The sequence below is a fragment of the Streptopelia decaocto genome, assembly GCF_964273445.1.
Source record: "Streptopelia decaocto genome assembly, chromosome: 1".
NCBI classification, from domain to species: Eukaryota; Metazoa; Chordata; class Aves; order Columbiformes; family Columbidae; genus Streptopelia; species Streptopelia decaocto.
The window spans coordinates 2,065,150-2,081,769 of NC_138663.1; the positions used below are offsets into that span (position 1 = coordinate 2,065,150).

General features: G+C 54.1%; 1 protein-coding gene across 1 annotated transcript in view; it reads right to left on the bottom strand.

The window, feature by feature from the left end:
- Nucleotides 1-501: 501 nt before the first annotated feature.
- Nucleotides 502-16,620, bottom strand: part of TASOR2 (transcription activation suppressor family member 2) — a 48,591-nt gene continuing 32,472 nt past the window's right edge. Inside the window, exons 16-24 of the mRNA XM_082074988.1 lie at nt 15,243-16,164; nt 13,495-14,032; nt 7,810-11,364; nt 6,494-6,619; nt 5,803-5,956; nt 4,747-4,852; nt 1,793-1,974; nt 1,321-1,435; nt 502-1,190 (exon numbers count right to left, since the gene is read on the bottom strand). Of these exons, the coding sequence (XP_081931114.1) occupies nt 1,187-1,190; nt 1,321-1,435; nt 1,793-1,974; nt 4,747-4,852; nt 5,803-5,956; nt 6,494-6,619; nt 7,810-11,364; nt 13,495-14,032; nt 15,243-16,164 (5,702 nt within the window). The 3' untranslated portion in view covers nt 502-1,186. The remainder of the gene's footprint in view (nt 1,191-1,320; nt 1,436-1,792; nt 1,975-4,746; nt 4,853-5,802; nt 5,957-6,493; nt 6,620-7,809; nt 11,365-13,494; nt 14,033-15,242; nt 16,165-16,620) is intronic.

The following is a 16,620-nucleotide window of genomic DNA, read 5'->3' on the forward strand; positions in this document are numbered from 1 at the left end:
GGCGCAGAAATGCCCAAGTGCCGGCAAAAATGAGGGAAAACAGCCTTGAAACAGCTTTTTCAGCTGTTGTGTGGATGGTTCAGCCGTAGCTGAAGAGGAACCGGAGGTTTAACCACATTCACAAACTGCGCTCAACCTGCGGCTGCTCCTTCCTTCCCCCGTTGGTGTCGGGGTTTTTGGTGCTTCCTCTTCCCCCTGCGCTGGTTCCAGGAACCACCTTTTCAATTTTCAGCCGAGCTTTGCTTTTATTTCCCCAAAATGCTGTAACCTGGTTACTCGTCTCCTGCTGGGAAGGAGAAGAGCGTTGATCCCGCAGCCCTGAGGCTTCATCTCGTTCTTTCCTCCCTGCGTGAGCTACAAAGTTGTCGATAACGCAGAAAAAAAGGTGAATTTGGGACCTAAAAGTGTGAGCTGCGAAAGCTGCTGAGCAGGAAAACCCCTTCCCAAGAGCAGCAAACTTAGCTTTTAGGTTTTATTAATCAAACTCTAGACCAAGTCATACTGTACATAATATCTTACGTCCTTTTATTAAAATTAAAAAAACCAAAAAGAGGACAACCCTGTCCTCTGTACCAACCGTACAAAGGTCTTTAATGGGGCATTTTGTTCTCTGCATGTGTTTGCGCTGCCACAAATTGAAGCTTTTTGTTCGGCGGCCTCTTGTTTGGCTGTTTCACGAGGTTTCCAGTGGGGCCCCAGCACTGAACTGCGACCAAGAGGCAACGAGAGGCTGGAGATGTGACGTGAAAGGGACACAGCACCGGGTCCCCAACACATTAAAAACATCCACTCGCCCCCCAACGTGGGCGTCTCGTACAGTATGTGTGGAAAATGCCTTTATTATCACGGACTCATATCGCTCCTCACCTTCAAGTAAACCGCTTTTCAATTTTCCTATTTGTCCCAACGTTTCACCCGAAAACACTCCAATAATTTAAAACTGTTAAAATAACCTCTGTCCTATTTGCAAGTCGATGGCAGGGAGTAAATCCCCAGGAGGAGGATTTGCATGAGCCATCTTTAAATAATTCCTATCTACAGAACCAGAGCCGACCTTTCCGCGGGTGGCTCCTGCGTGCAGCACCCAAACCCCCCTTGGGATTTTGGGGTGTCCCGCTGAGGACCAGGATGCCCAGACCAGCAACAACGGGGCCCGAGGAGGAGCTGTGGCTGCGGTTTCGCTTCGTCACCTGCAACACAGAGACGAGGTTGGGGTTATTCCTCCGCTCCCCTCCTCGCCCCGGGCAGCGCTGGGGTCTTTTCCTGCTTCCTCATGGAATTTTAGGGGAGAAAGGGACAATCCTGACCTCCCCCCCTTACCAGTAGCTTCTTCTAAAGGGGGCGGCTGCTTTGGGCACCGTCCAGAGGAAGGTGTTGACGTCGGCCACAAGGATTCCGTTGCTCTCGAGGACGTCCCTGCTGAGCCCGGGCTTTTCTGCAGAGGGAGGAGCGACACCGTGATTTATTGTTCTGAAACCTACAGAAAATATCCCCAAACCCCACTGCAGTTTTGCAAAGTTAAGGGCGCCGCTTCGCAAACAGCCTCGGCCCAGTAAGGCCGGACTTAAAGCGTGACGTAAAGCCAGCCGCAGGCTTGAAAAACTGCCACAATTGACCAGAGCTCCAAAAAATCTCTTTAGTTGTGTTTTTTTGGCCTTTGACTGCACTGACTTGCAATAAATCAACTCACACCTTATACACAGAAATGGGAGCAAGTGGGGTGTTTCTTGTCCCTTTATCACTGCCCCCCAGGTCAGTTTAACGTGCAGCAGCACCCGGAGCTCGTCCTCACCTGTGAGATACACAGCGAACCTGGCGCTGATGCGCTGAACCTGCAGGTTCAACAAACACGTGATGTGCTCGGATTTGGGGGACGACGTGGCGTCGCAGGCGTGGAAGGGCAGCACCTCGATGAGATCGGCTCCCTGGTACGACTTGACCATCAAGTGTTTCTTGTGGGCGTTGGCGTCCACCCTGGCAGGAGAAGGGAAAGGTGACGTGGTGACAACTTCAGCCCCTGCCCTCCCAGCCAGGTGTGATGGGACCTGCCCTTCCCATACGTGTGGTTCTTACAGAATCACAGTTTGGGTTGAATGGACCTTCCCAGCTCCCCCAGTTCCCCCCCTGCCATGAGCAGGGACATCTTCAGCAGCTCAGGGTGCTCAGAGCCCCGTCCAGCCTGGCCTGGGATGTCTCCAGGGATGGTTCAGCCACCACCTCTCTGGCCAACCTGGGCCAGGCTCTCACCACCCTCAGGGACAACAATTTCTCCTGAATCTCCCTCCTTTAGTTTAAAACCATCACCCCTTGTCCTATCGCAACAGGCCCTGCTCAAAAGTCTGTCCCATCTTTCTTACGGGCCCCTTTTAGTACAGAAAGGCGGCACTAAGGTCTCCCTGGAGCTTCTGTTCTCCAGCTGAACACCCCAACTCTCTCACCTGTCCCCAGCAGAGCTGTTCCAGCCTCGGGTCATTCCTGGGGCTCCTCTGGCCCCTCTCCAGCAGGTCCATGTGTGTCCTGTGCTGAGGACCCCGAGCTGGACCAGCACTGCAGGGGGGTCTCACCAGAATGGGGCAGAGGGGCAGGATCCCCTCCCTGACCTGCTGCCCATGCTGCTGGTGACACAGCCCAAGATATGATTTACCTTCTGTGCTGCAAGCGCACATTGCCGGCTCATGTTCCATCTTTTGCCCCCCAGCACCCCAATTCCTTCTCCTGGGGGCTGCTCCCCATCCCGTGTTGATACCGGGGGTTGCCCCGACCCAGGTGCAGGACCTTGCACTTGGCCTTGTTGAACCTCACGAGGTTCACATGGGCCCAGGTCTCCAGCCTGTCCAGGTCCCTCTGGATGCCATCGCATCCCTCAGGTGTGTCACCTGCACCGCGCCGCTTGGTGTCACCCGCAAACTTGCTGAGGGTTCGCTCCATCCCACTGTCCGTGTCATTAACGAAGATGTTAAACAGTCCGGCAGCCTCATGGGGGCTTTTATACGTGTCACCCTGTACTGAACAGAGGTGGCGGGAGCAAGCGTCACCGTACGGCTCACGCATCACAGCGGCATCTGCTCTGCCCAGGGTTGAGTCCTCGTCTCACAGACACGATGAAATACCCAACCCTGAGTTCCTGCAACATCTGACCCCTCCAGGACTGAAACCCCGGTGCTCAAACCGATTCCTTTGTGGTATCACCAGCTGTGGAGAGGATCTGAGATTTCTCCCCACCTGCTGTAGCATTTTCTGCTCTGCCAGACCAGACCAACCTCCTCTTCACTGGTGGGTTGTTACTGGAAAGCCGTCCTCCCCGTGCCCTGGCACTAACCAAGGCAGCCTGCCCGATGAAACATCCCGCTCTGAGTTCAAATGCCATAAAAGCAGGACATTCCAATTCGCCACCTTGCTTCTCTTCTACAAATTGCACCATTTAAATACACCTCGTTGCAAATAACCTAAAACGAGCAGCAAATAGCAACAGCAGTTCTGCTTTTCCCACCAGGGTTTGGTTTTACGCACCCTGGTTCCTTTCTCACACTCTAAACTCAAGAGCTCATCATCACTCACCCAGATGACACACAGGATGAGACAGAAAAGGAAAAGAGGGTTGAGGGGAGGCCAAAGAAGGTGCGCCAGGATCCTGGGGTGTGTGTGCAGGGCTGGGATGAGCTGCTGGGAAGGAAATTCAGTTTGCAGAGGAGCAAGAAGCAGCTGTCAGAGCTCCGGCTGGTCCAGGATTGTGTGCAAGACACATTTCAGGCGATCTGATCATCTCCAGGTCCCGTGTCCTGCTGCTCCATCTCCCATAGGTATAAAAACCAAAACAGCAACAAACTACAGCACTTTACTTGCTAGCACGCAAACCCTGACGTCCAGCAACGGCAGACTCGAGGCACAAAGAATCATAGAATCATTTAGGTTGGAAAAGACCCTCAAGATCACCAAATCCAACCATAACCCAGCCCTGGCACTGCCCCATGTCCCTGAGAACCTCATGTCCGTCTGTCCAACCCTCCAGGGATGGTGACTCCAGCACTGCCCTGGGCAGCCTGTTCCAATGCCCCACAGCCCTTTGGGGAAGAAATTGTTCCCCACATCCAACCTCAACCTCCCCTGGCGCAACTTGAGGCCGTTTCCTCTGCTCCTGGCGCTTGTTCCTGGGGAGCAGAGCCCGACCCCCCCTGGCTCCAAGCTCCTTTCAGGCAGTTCAGAGATCAGAAGGTCTCCCCTCAGCTCCTGTTCTCCAGCTGAACCCCCCAGGTCCCTCAGCCGCTCCATCACACTTGTGCTCCAGCCCCTCACCAGCTCCGTTCCCTTCTCTCCACTCGCTCCAGCACCTCAAGGCCTTTCTTGGCGTGAGGGGCCCAGAACTGCCCCAGGATTGGCGGTTTGGCCTCCCCAGGTCCCAGCACAGGGACGGTCACTGCCCTGGGCCTGCTGGCCACACCAGTGCTGCTATCAGCCAGGATGCTGGTGGCCTCTTGGCCACCTGGGCACACGCTGGCTCATGTTCAGCCGCTGTCACCAACAGCCCCAGGTCCTTTTCCACCAGGTCTCTCACTGATAAGCTCTTATTTAAACAAAAACCTTCAAATTCATCTTGTAAGAGGCCAAAACCCAACCAGAGGCACCTAACTTGCCCCATGTCCCTGCATTGAGTGCACAAGGGGACACCACACTCCACCACAGCAGGTACCTCCTTGCTGCGGTGACAAGGACAGCGGGGACGAGGGAGCTGCCACACAGAGCCATTACCTGACGTCTTCTCTGAGCTTCTTGTTCTCCTTGTAGTGAAGGAGCCACTTCCACCTCCCGCTTCTGTTCAGCTTCTCCAGCACCTTCACCACCTCTTTGAGTTGGCCTGGGGAGACAGACAGCGAGAGCCAGAGGGTAACCAAGGCTGGAAAGGGGATCTGGGGGTCTCTGGCCCAACCTCTGCTCAAGGTTGGGCCACCTGAGGTTGCTCAGGGGTTTCTTTGTCAAGGTCTTTGTCAAGGTGAGGTTTAAATATCTCCAAGGATGAAGATTCACAACCTGTCCTGGTGTTTGAAAGTGTTTGCTTTGAATTTTTTCCTCTTAATATCTAATAGGATAAAAGCAACTTGTCCTGGTCATCTCTTGTCCCATCCCAAGTAACAAGTGACAGAACGACAGGAATGGCCTCAAGTTGCACCAGGGGAGGTTGAGGTTGGATGTGGGGAACAATTTCTTCCCCAAAGGGCTGTGGGGCATTGGAACAGGCTGCCCAGGGCAGTGCTGGAGTCACCATCCCTGGAGGGTTGGACAGATGGACATGAGGTTCTCAGGGACACTGGGTAGTGCCAGAGCTGGGGTAATGGTTGGACTTAATGTTCTTGAGGGGCTCTTCCAACCAAAATGATTCTGTGATTCTATGATCTCCAGGAGGAATGTGGCTCCGTTTTCTCTGCCATGTCCCATTAGGGAGCTGAAAACACCAACAAGGTCTCCCCTTTGCTTCTCCAAGCTGAATGTCCTTGTACAACCTCTGACTATCACAGAATCATAGAATCACAGAACAGTTTGGGTTGAAGGGACCTTCAAAGCTCATCCAGTGCCACTCCTGCCATGAGCAGGGACATCTTGGTGGCCCTCGCTGTACGTAGATGTTTTTTGGGAGCCCTGGCCTGGACGCACAATCCAGATGGGTCTGAGGTGTCAAACAGAGGGGAAGAACTGCCTGGACCAAAGCAGGAGCACAGGACACCCATGACAAGTTTTTGGAAGGTGTCAGCAACCCACGCCCAACACTGCACGTTGGCCTCCAACACGAGAGGCCACAGCGAGACTCACCCAGCGTTATCGTTTCCAAAACCTCGTCGTCTGACACTATAAAGCCGCCGGTATGAAACAGCTCCTGGTATGTACAAGCCGTGATATCTTCAGGGTTGTCCACTCCAGCGAACACCACGTTGGGGCAGCGCTTTAGCTGCAGCAAGCACGGGACCTGCGCGAGGAGAGATGGTTTTGCGCATGCAGACGCATTTCGACTGCATTTACACTTCTCTGCAACTCACAGCGGCTCCTGGGTGACCCGGGGAACTCACCCCATACTCTGTCTGTGTCACCCCAACACTTGTGTGTCCATGTCCCAACCCCAAAGCTGTAGATAGTGACACGCGGAGCTACAAGCAGCTCAGTCTGCTGCAATATTCACGAGCCAAAGCCCAGCTGAACTGTTCTGTAACACGAGATAAGCCCAGCCTCACTCCTTTGAGCTGGGCTATTCCAAGTGACATTATTCAGCCATCAAAAATGGAGATGGAAGAAGAGCAGAACTGACAGGCTTTGTGTTTTTGAAGTATTTGTTTTTACCAGCTCTTCTCGAAGCACGGCTCTTTCAGTAGAGAGAAGTCTATCCGCATAGACTGAAAGTTAAATGTGCAGCTCTATATAGCGCAAAATTATAACAAAACCTTTAAAATGGATCCTGATATTAAGAAATAGCGCTGGTAGAAAAAATAAGGATGGACTCGGGCCTTACATTGTGGATGTGTGAGGAAATGTCCTCGTTCCTGATGACGACGAGCAGCCTGGCAGCGTCTGGGTGTTTCGCTTCACAGAAGCTCAGGGGTTCCATCTCCACGCGGCCGCCTTCCTGCAGCAACCTCTGAAACAGAAATCGCGTGAGGAGGTTTGTACGGAGAATATCTGTACAACAGCAGTGCCATGATACTTGTATACGTGTGTCTGGGGACAAGGACAGAGGAACAAGACAGTGACCCCAACAGAGGGCAGGCTACGGTGTCTGTCTGTCCAACAAACCACGTGCTCCAGGCCGGGGCTCCAGCCAGTGGTGGAAGAATCACAGAATCATAGAATCATTTTGGTTGGAAAATACTTTTAAGATCAAATCCAACCGTTAACCCAACACTGGCACTACCCCATGTCCTGAGAACCTCATGTCCGTCTGTCCAACCCTCCAGGGATGGTGACTCCAGCACTGCCCTGGGCAGCCTGTTCCAATGCCCCACAGCCCTTTGGGGAAGAAATTGGTCCCCACATCCAACCTCAACCTCCCCTGGCGCAACTTGAGGCCGTTTCCTCTGCTCCTGGCGCTTGTTCCTGGGGAGCAGAGCCCGACCCCCCTGGCTCCAAGCTCCTTTCAGGCAGTTCAGAGATCAGAAGGTCTCCCCTCAGCTCCTGTTCTCCAGCTGAACCCCCAGGTCCCTCAGCCGCTCCCATCACACTTGTGCTCCAGCCCCTCACCAGCTCTGTTCCCTTCTCTCAACTCGCTCCAGCACCTCAAGATCACCTCCTAGAGTTTCCAGTCCTTTAATGAGAGTTCAAGGAAAAGCCGCCTTGGGGGGCATTGAGTTTGGGTTGCTCCTGTATGAATTACAATTTTGGTTTGGCCTGGGGGATGTTCGAGTGATGGGACAACAGGAAATGGCCTCAAGTTGCGCCAGGGGAGGTTGAGGTTGGATCTGGGGAACAATTTCTTCCCCAAAGGGCTGTGGGGCATTGGAACAGGCTGCCCAGGGCAGTGCTGGAGTCACCATCCCTGGAGGGGTTGAACAGACGCAGAGATGAGGTTCTCAGGGACATGGGGTAGTGCCAAGGTTGGATTAGCGGTTGGACTCCATGATCTTGAGGGTCTTTTCCAACCAAAATGATTCAGTGATTCTAATTTCTGGTGGTCAGAGCCAAGATGAAGTAGCAGAGGCATCTCCTGGCTCAAAGGAACCAAACTGCAGCTGTGCCAGGTTGAGCAATCTCGCCCTGCGCCCACTCCTGCTGCCCTCAGCTCCCAACCCGGGGCCACCCACCCTCGCCCAGCCCAGGAGGACCCGCCATCACCTTCACTCTCGCAAAGAACGGCTCCTTGCCCGTCTCCACCACGTAGAACATGCCGGGAGGGGTGCAGGCCTCCTTGGCCACGCTGCGCAGGTGGAAATGCAACGTGCTGCACAGGTCGGCGATCATCTCCTCGAAGGTGGCCGTCCTCTCAGGCAGGGATGCACGGGTCCGCTCACTCGCAGCGTCCCCACGTGCCACAACCGGCCCTTTGCCCTTGTTCCCCACGTCAGCCCGGCTCAGCATCACCCTGTTGAACTCGGCGCACTCATCGAGGATGACAGCGATGTCCCCAAATGGGTCCTTTAGCTTATTATCGTATTTGAGCCTGCTGAGGTGGAAGGGAGGTGCGCGGCCGTGGCTCACGGTTTGGGATCTGGCCCTGCTCCTCTTGTCACAGAGGGTGTCCCGCCACAGTGGACACGGGTCCCCATGTCGGCCGCTTTGCCGGGGACAGCTGGGTCCCCTCAGCCATGTGTCCGAGGGCAGGATCGTCACCTGCAAAGGGCTCCTGCTCCGCGGGGAGAGCGGGACGGGAGCTCCTTGCACAGGCAACGTCTCAGACATCGCCCGGGGAGAAAAGTCTTTTGGAAAGATGCTTTTGGAGGTAGAAAAGGGTGGTTTCCCACTCCTTAGGATTTGTTTTAGCTTATAATGGAAGCGGAGACACTCTGTGTCCAAAGTGCTCTGGGTGATTTCCTCAAACCCCCTCCCAATCCCCAGCAGCGACTTTAACAAATGCGACTGCCCCGCGCGGTGGCTGCACCTCGAAGATGGCAAATTTCCCATCCTCTCCCGGCACTTTTTGGTGACCACAAAGTTCCGGTAGTCCTTGGTGACACCCTGGCTGTCCCTAATATTGACGTACGGCGGAATGAACCTGCTCTTGGTTCTCCCCAGGCCGATCGACCAGCCGTGCTCAGCCCCTGAGCAGCTCCACTCCGCTCCCTGCAAGCCCCAGTCCTCACTGCTCCCCTCCGTGTGCACCGAGCTCACGGAGGGGGAGTCACAGTTAGTCCTTGTACCCACAGATCTCGTGCTGTAGGATCCCCTGGATTGTGAAGTGTCCCCAAAATAATCCTGGTCTGAGTCACCGGAGAAAGAATCAAAGCGATCTGCAGAAGTCAAGCCCCTGTGTCTCTCTTTGCTGGGGAGCTGCTTCGCCCAGGGGACAATGTCTGAAATATCCTCAACGTCACTAAGCTCTGGGCCCTCTCTAGAGATTCCTTTGCGTGCAGGTGACGGTGACATCGGGAAGGGGACAGCGGGGATTTCTCCCTCTTCCACCTCCAAGCTGGCACCCTCCAGATCAGCACACGCGTCGGATCCCTCATGCTCGCTCCCGGATTTGGGGCTGCATGGTAGCATGAGCAACTCCCCTGCTGAAAACAATGCGGGACTGGCCAAAGAGATGCTGCTTCTTTCTTCGCAGTCCTCAGGCAGGATGGGTTCCTTGTGGCTCCCTACAGCATCTGCTTGTCCCTCAGGGCTGCCACACCTGGGGCAAGTGCCCACGCAGCAGGACCGTGGGGCACCACCCAGAGCCGGATTTGTGCCAGGAGAAAGTGTCTCAGGGCACACACCAAGGATTGAATCCGGCTCAGCACTATCCCAACCTGTTTTGTGACTGTGTGGAGGAGAAGGACGCCTTGATCTCGCATCACCTGGCACAAGCACAGCCACGAGGGAGCTCTCTGTCGGCTCTGCATGGCACAAACCCGTCTCTTTTTTCACCTCTTCTGCACCTCTGGGCTTTAAGGAGCCATCCGGGCTCTCCGCAGCCGCACTCATCTCCGCAGCACCTACGTCCTCGCAGGTTTTCCCGTGTTGGCACAGGACTGGCAACCCCTCGCTTTGATCTAACAAGTGGTTGGGGAGGTCTGAGTTTCCACCATGGAGGAGAGGGTCCTCTTTGGGGGGAGAAGCAGGAGCTGAGCTTGCGTGAGCAGGTGGGGACAGGCTTTTTGGGGAGCTCTGCTGCTGCCTGGGGTGCTCCTGCATGGCAGACGTCCCCTCTGTCACTGAGGAGGAGGAAGGCTCTGATTCCTGCAGGTCACGAAGAGATGTCTCTGGCTCCTGCGGTGGCTCAGTCACCATCCCGGTGTTCGTTTCATCGCTCCCGGGGAAATTCTCTGCACCCAGACTCACGTCGTCGCTCTCCCCACCTTCAGAGTCACCTGCTGAGGCTGCACAGTCGAAGGCAAAGCCTTGGTTGTCACCTGCTCCCGAGGACTCACCCAGCACATCTGTCCGGTTGGCAGAAGGGCTGCTACACTGTTCTTCCACCAAAACCTTCTTCCCTTCTTGGTTCAATTCACCAGTGCTCAACAAAGCCAGATCAGCATCAATGTTGCCTCCAGGGCTTTGGGAAAGGCGGCTGCTCCCTCCTAGGTCGCTCTGCAATGGAGACGGGATGTTTGCCATGGCCTCCCATTCCTTTGGAGCAGCCCCAGGATCTGCTGCTCCATCAAGAGACGTCAGGCAGACAGAGCTGGAGTCAGGGGACACAGTTAGTGACTGTCCCTGGCTGCACGGTGACTCCAGGACAGCTGTGCCTGCAGTTTCGCTTCCAGCTGGCTCCCACCTTTCTGCAGAGGGCGCACGATCCTCATCTTTCTGCTCCGAGCCGTCCCCAAGTGTTTCTCCAGCAGGTCCCCGTTTGCCCGTGACGCTGTCAGGCTGCGCCCCAAGGACAAGGCTCAGATCAGACAGTAACGGCAGCATCAACCCGTTGTCACGGTGCAACCCTGTGTTGGCTGGAGTGGCTGTGTGTGTCAAATCAACACGGTTTGTCTCTGCATCGGGGGTGGCCAGAGCCTCCCAGGGCTCCCGTGGCGTGTCCAGGTTTGGTGCCGTCTCACCAGGAAGCCCCTGGGGACCAGTCCCAGTCCCATCTGACAGCCCCGGTGTTGATCTGCCTGGGCAGGGGGATGCTAAGGCAGCAGGGCTGGGCACAGGGCCCTCTCCAGGAACATCAAAGTCCTTTGGAGATGCCAAATTCTCTGGCTTCTGCTCACCATGTTCGTGCTCCATGTCGGCACCACCGCTTTCCAAAAAAGCTGAATTGACAGATCCCAGGACTGTGCTTTCATATTCAGAGTCCTCTTTCTCTTTTTGAACTTCTTGCACCTCTTCCTCTTTTTCTGGATGTCCAAAGGGATCTTGTGATTCCCTCCCTTTCCCACTGGCTCCATCGGGCTTCACACTTTTGGGATGCGCTTCTAAGGGCATCAAATCACAGGCGTGTTGTGGTCCATCGCCGGTGGCCCAGCTGTTGTCCTCAACCTCCATGCAGTGCCCAGCATCTCCAGCACCCTTGGTGTCCTCGGGAGGGCCGGGGCCACCTCCTGACCCTGCTGCCCACCGGCTCTTCTGCTGCTCCCCGTGTCCATGCAGCACACTCGGTGCATCGTTCCAGGGAGCTGTCCTGGAATTCGGGGCTTGGCCACGTGAGTTTTTCCTGCCCAGTGCAGCTGGGGGCTTGTCAGCATTGCCAAGCTCATCGGAAGGGCTGGGGGTGATTGTAGTGTCTGTCAGTCCCTCCTTGGGCTGCTCCTCCTGAAACAACACAATTCTGAGGTTAATTTTCAAGGGAGGCGAATGCAGGAGCTGAGACGGACACGCGTGGGTATATTAAATGCTCAGACTTTGTGAGTGCAACCATCCCAACAGCAACTGGGGAGATTAGTTTGAGTTTGTCTCTAAAATAAGTCCATGTGAGCCACCACCGTCCCCACTGCAGCCGGCAAGCAGAGTCCCACAGACAGCCAGAGAAAGGTTTTGAAACCTTCTGCCTTCTTAACTTCATGAAATGGCTTTAAAAATAAGCCAAACACTACAAGAGCCATCAGCCAGCGCCCAGAGGTAACATAAGCAGCAGCATCCTCTTATCCCTGCCAAGTTTATCTGTATGAGCAAACTCTACAGACACTACGGATAGTGAGCTCACATTTCCTCCCAAATCTCTTCTGCCTGCTCCACAGCACTAAACCCAGGTGGTAAAAACACCAGGATATTTTTTTCCTTCTTGCAAAACAGAGGCAGCCCTATGGCTGCTGCCTGTTCGCTCAGAGCAGAAGCTTTAAAGGAATTATTTTATTAATAGTTCTTGAATTCAGGCTTGAAAAATGTCAGCAGACACCCATGTTTTATATTTACTCAAGCACCTCCACTCCTGACCATCTGCAGGCTGCAGAAACCATAAAAAGTAATTTGAAAAAAACCCTACCCAGAATGGAATATTAACTGACTCCACCAGAGGGGCGAGGGAAACGTTGTGAAGTGCTGCACCGCCGTCTCTGCGGGGGAAAGCTCTCCGAGCCAGCAAAGCTCAGCTCTCCTGAACCACAGGTCTTGGAAAAGACCCTCAAGATCACGGAGTCCAGCTGTTAACTCACCCCTGGCACTGCACCACATCCCTGAGAACCTCATGTCCGTCTGTCCAACCCTCCAGGGATGGTGACTCCAGCACTGCCCTGGGCAGCCTGTTCCAATGCCCCACAGCCCTTTGGGGAAGAAATTGTTCCCCACATCCAACCTCAACCTCCCCTGGTGCAACTTGAGGCCGTTTCCTCTGCTCCTGGCGCTTGTTCCTGGGGAGCAGAGCCCGACCCCCCTGGCTCCAAGCTCCTTTCAGGCAGTTCAGAGATCAGAAGGTCTCCCCTCAGCTCCTGTTCTCCAGCTGAACCCCCCAGGTCCCTCAGCCTATTGAAAAGTACAGGAAAGGCTGTGCCGTGTCTCTTGACACATCTGAGCTGCTGCGACCATGGGCAGGCAAAGGCAGGTGCCCACAGGAGACAGGGAGGCTTTTGAGTCCTGGTCTGAGCCATTTGTGGTCCCACTCCTCCCTCAGTTAAGCACAGGTTTGAGATCTCACCCAAGCTCACACAGCTCACAGCTGAAACCAGGAACAAACACTGAGCTCAAAACTTTTAATTGATTTAGTTCTTTGGGATTCCTTCCCCTTGGAGAGCATCCATGTCATAGAATCATAGAACAGTTTGGGTTGAAGGGACCTTCAAAGCTTTCCCAGTTCCCCCCTGCCATGAGCAGGGACATCTTCAGCAGCTCAGGTTGCTCAGAGCCCCGTCCAGCCTGGCCTGGGATGTCTCCAGGGATGGTTCATCTACCACATCTCTGGCCAACCTGGGCCAGGCTCTCACCACCCTCAGGGACAACAATTCCTTCCTCATGTCTGGCCTGAATCTTCCTCCTCTAGTTTAAAACCATCACCCCTTCTCCTATCACAACAGGCCCTGCTCAAAAGTCTGTCCCCATCTTTCTCCCTAGGACAGGCATAGATCCAGCTTATGCTGGAGCCCAGGGATAGAGTTCCATCCAAGTGGGTATTTAAACCCAGACTGATACCTGAAAGCTGTTTTTTTACGATGACTCTGAGCATGTCTTTGTGGCAGTCACTTGGAGCAGCTAAATACTGGGGGACATCCCTGTCCTGCTTTGGGGACCCCCATACCCAGCTCTAAGAGAGCCCACAAGCACGGCTGCTCCACTCCTCTCAGAAGATCCTTCTCCTTGAAGTGCAAAATGCATCACAGAATCATTTGGGTTGGAAAAGACCCTCAAGATCATTAAGTCCAACTGTTAACCCAACACTGGCACTAACCCATGTCCATGAGAACCTCATAGTGTGCCCTGGAGACTCTAACCACCCAAACCCCAAGCTCTTACCACAGCGATGGGCGAGACGTCACACACATGCTCCTCAGGAATGGCCACTGTCTGTCTGTCTTTCACAGCCAGGCTCTCATCTGCGTGTTCAGGGAGGGAAAGGCTCTCAGGACAGCTTGTGGAGGAAGGTTCCTCCTCCTCCCCACAGGGCAGCTCTCCTGAAGAAGACGATACTGTACTATCAACAACACCAGGAGTCCCATCAGCGTCAGTCTGCGAGTCTGCGGGGCTCTCCTCTGCGTGGAAAGGACCCTGGCAATGCGTGCTGTGATCCAGAGAGCTGCTGGGAGTCTGGTCAGGGTCTGACCGAGAGTCCGCAGGGCACGTCTCCAACTCAAAACAGTCCTCACCGTCATCACTAAGCTCCATAAAGCCTCCAGAGCTGTTTATTGAGACATACTTCTTGGGGTTGCTGTGCTCCACCACCTTCCTCGTGCTGCTGAGGAGTTTGCTGGGTTTGCTGTAGAAAAGAGCCACCCACATATGAAGTATCAGCTTCATCTCTTCCACGTCATCGGGCAGATCAGGGTCCCAGGGCCTGGAAGGAAAAGGAAACACAGCCTGAAACATCTTCATCCTCCCTCTTGTTGACTATGACTAGCACAAGGGAACTCATCTGGTGCCCCATGGTGCAGGGGGGCTGCAAGCACCCCGCTGCAGTCACTGACCGCTCAATGCAGCTTCCAGCTTGTTTAAAAAACAGAGGAACTCACGGCTGCAAAGGAGGACTTGAGTTCATGGTACCATTTCTAGCTGGAGAGACATGGGAATCATAGAATGGTTTGGGTTGAAGGGACCTTCAAAGGTCACCCAGTGCCACCCCTGCCATGAGCAGGGACATCTTCACCAGCTCAGGTTGCTCAGAGCCCCGTCCAGCCTGGCCTGGGATGTCTCCAGGGATGGTTCAGCCACCACCTCTCTGGCCAACCTGGGCCAGGCTCTCACCACCCTCAGAGCCAACAATTTCTCCTGAATCTCCCTCCTTTAGTTTAAAAACATCACCCCTTATCGCAACAGTCTGTCCCCATCTTTCTTATTGGCCCTTTTTAAGTCCAGAAAGGCCACACTAAGCTCTCCTTGGAGCTTCTGTTCTCCAGCTGAACACCCCAGCTCTCTCAGCGTGTCCTCCCAGCAGAGCTGTTCCAGCCTCGGATCATTCCTGTGGCTCCTCTGGCCCCTCTCCAGCAGGTCCATGTGTGTCCTGTGCTGAGGACCCAGAGCTGGACCAGCACTGCAGGGGGGTCTCACCAGAGCGGGGCAGAGGGGCAGGATCCCCTCCCTCCACCTGCTGCCCACACTGCTGGTCACACAGCCCAGGACATGATTCGATTTTTGGGCTGCAAGTGCATATTGCCAGCTCATGGCCAATCTTGCATCCACCAGTATCCTCAAGTTCTCCACAGAGAAGATACACCAGCTTTAACCCAGCTAAACTGGATATGTGAGCATGGGGAAAAACAAAGCAAAAAAGACCAAAGACTCTTCCAAAAGCACCCTGAACATCCACCAAGAGATGTCTCCAGCAGAATGCCTTTCATACTGACTTAAAATCACAGAGCCATAGAATGGCTGGGGTTGGAAGGGACCTTCTCAGCTCACCCAGTGCCACCCTGCCATGAGCAGGGACATCTTCAGCAGCTCAGGTTGCTCAGAGCCCCGTCCAGCCTGGCCTGGGACGTCTCCAGGGATGGTTCAGCCACCACCTCTCTGGCCAACCTGGGCCAGGCTCTCACCACCCTTTTACTTACCCATGCAGGGCACGGATGACGGTTTTCTCCAGGGCATCGTTGGTGTATCTGCTGTCCAAACTGAAGAGATACTCTCCCTCCCAACGACACGTCACCTTCACATCACCTGCCGCTTCGCCACAGACGTTCACCGTGTGGGACTTGGCAAAGTCCTCCTTCATCCTGGTGGAGAGGCCGCTCCTGCGCCTCATGGCCACGGCCTCAAAGGGTTGCTGAGCATGGGTGCTGTTCTGGTGACGGAAAGGGAGGACTTTCCCAACCAGGGGTCCTGCTCGGGTGCTTCTGGTTCCATTTCTGGAGGGTGCTGGACCGGGGTAGGGGGCTCCTCTGGGATACATATGTTTTTTTGGGTGCTCAGGCATCTGCGAGGCGTACGAGTGCTCAGCAGAGATGAAGGAGTGCTTGTTCACCTCGGCAGCTTCTTGAGTCTCTCCTGGAGGCAAGACAAGAGGTTTTGCAGGACTGGGGTTCTCACTGTTGTTCTTGCTGAATATCCCAGTGTTTTTCTCTGTAGGAACAGAGGCCAAGTCATTTAAATCTATTTTTTCAGCATGACGAAGTTTCTGGTTTGGCAACACTTTGCAAGGAGAGGTGGCTCCCTTTGCAAGCTTGTCCACCCTGTGGTATTCATGATCAGAAGCGACACACGAGGATTTATGCTCACAAAGACTCTGCTGCTCCTTTGCAGAGTAACTGGAGGGGCTGCAGGACACACCGATCATCCCGCTGTTTGTGGGGACAAGCGAAGAGATACAAGAACCCAGGGCCAGATCAGCCAGCAAGTTCAAGGCGTGGGACTCGTAGGACTTCAGATCGAAACCAAGATCGGCGACCCTGCCTGGGTAAGTCTCATTTTTTCGGTTATCTGCTCCGTGGCATTGGGAAGAAACTTCACCTGGGAGGACAAAAGGCTCATTCCACTCTGTGCGAGAAAAAAGAAAGTCAGAGAATAAATGAAGATTGTCCAACTCTGCCTTGAGAAGGGGTTCAAGGCAGCTTTCAGGTTGTCTCTCCAGCATGGAATTTACAGACTTAAAACAAAAAAAACACCTCCATGATCATGCTACAAAACCACCTCCATGGCTGCTACAAAAGGATCCCGAGTTGCGATCTAAGCAAGTTCGGGAATGGGGTTTATTCTCACAAATAAAAGGCACAGGATCCAGAGTGACCAAAATTACCCTTGGCCTCCGTGTACAGAGCAGTTTGGCCACGTAAATACAACCTGAGATCTTTTAGGTGTTCTCTTAATCCTTTTCATTTTGCTTTCAATTTTCTTCTAGATTGAGTATTTGCATTTTTTGCAGATAAACCCTGTGCTATGCTTTCAATAATCCACAGGAACACAAAAAAATCCCCTTTGTGTTTTAACACGAAG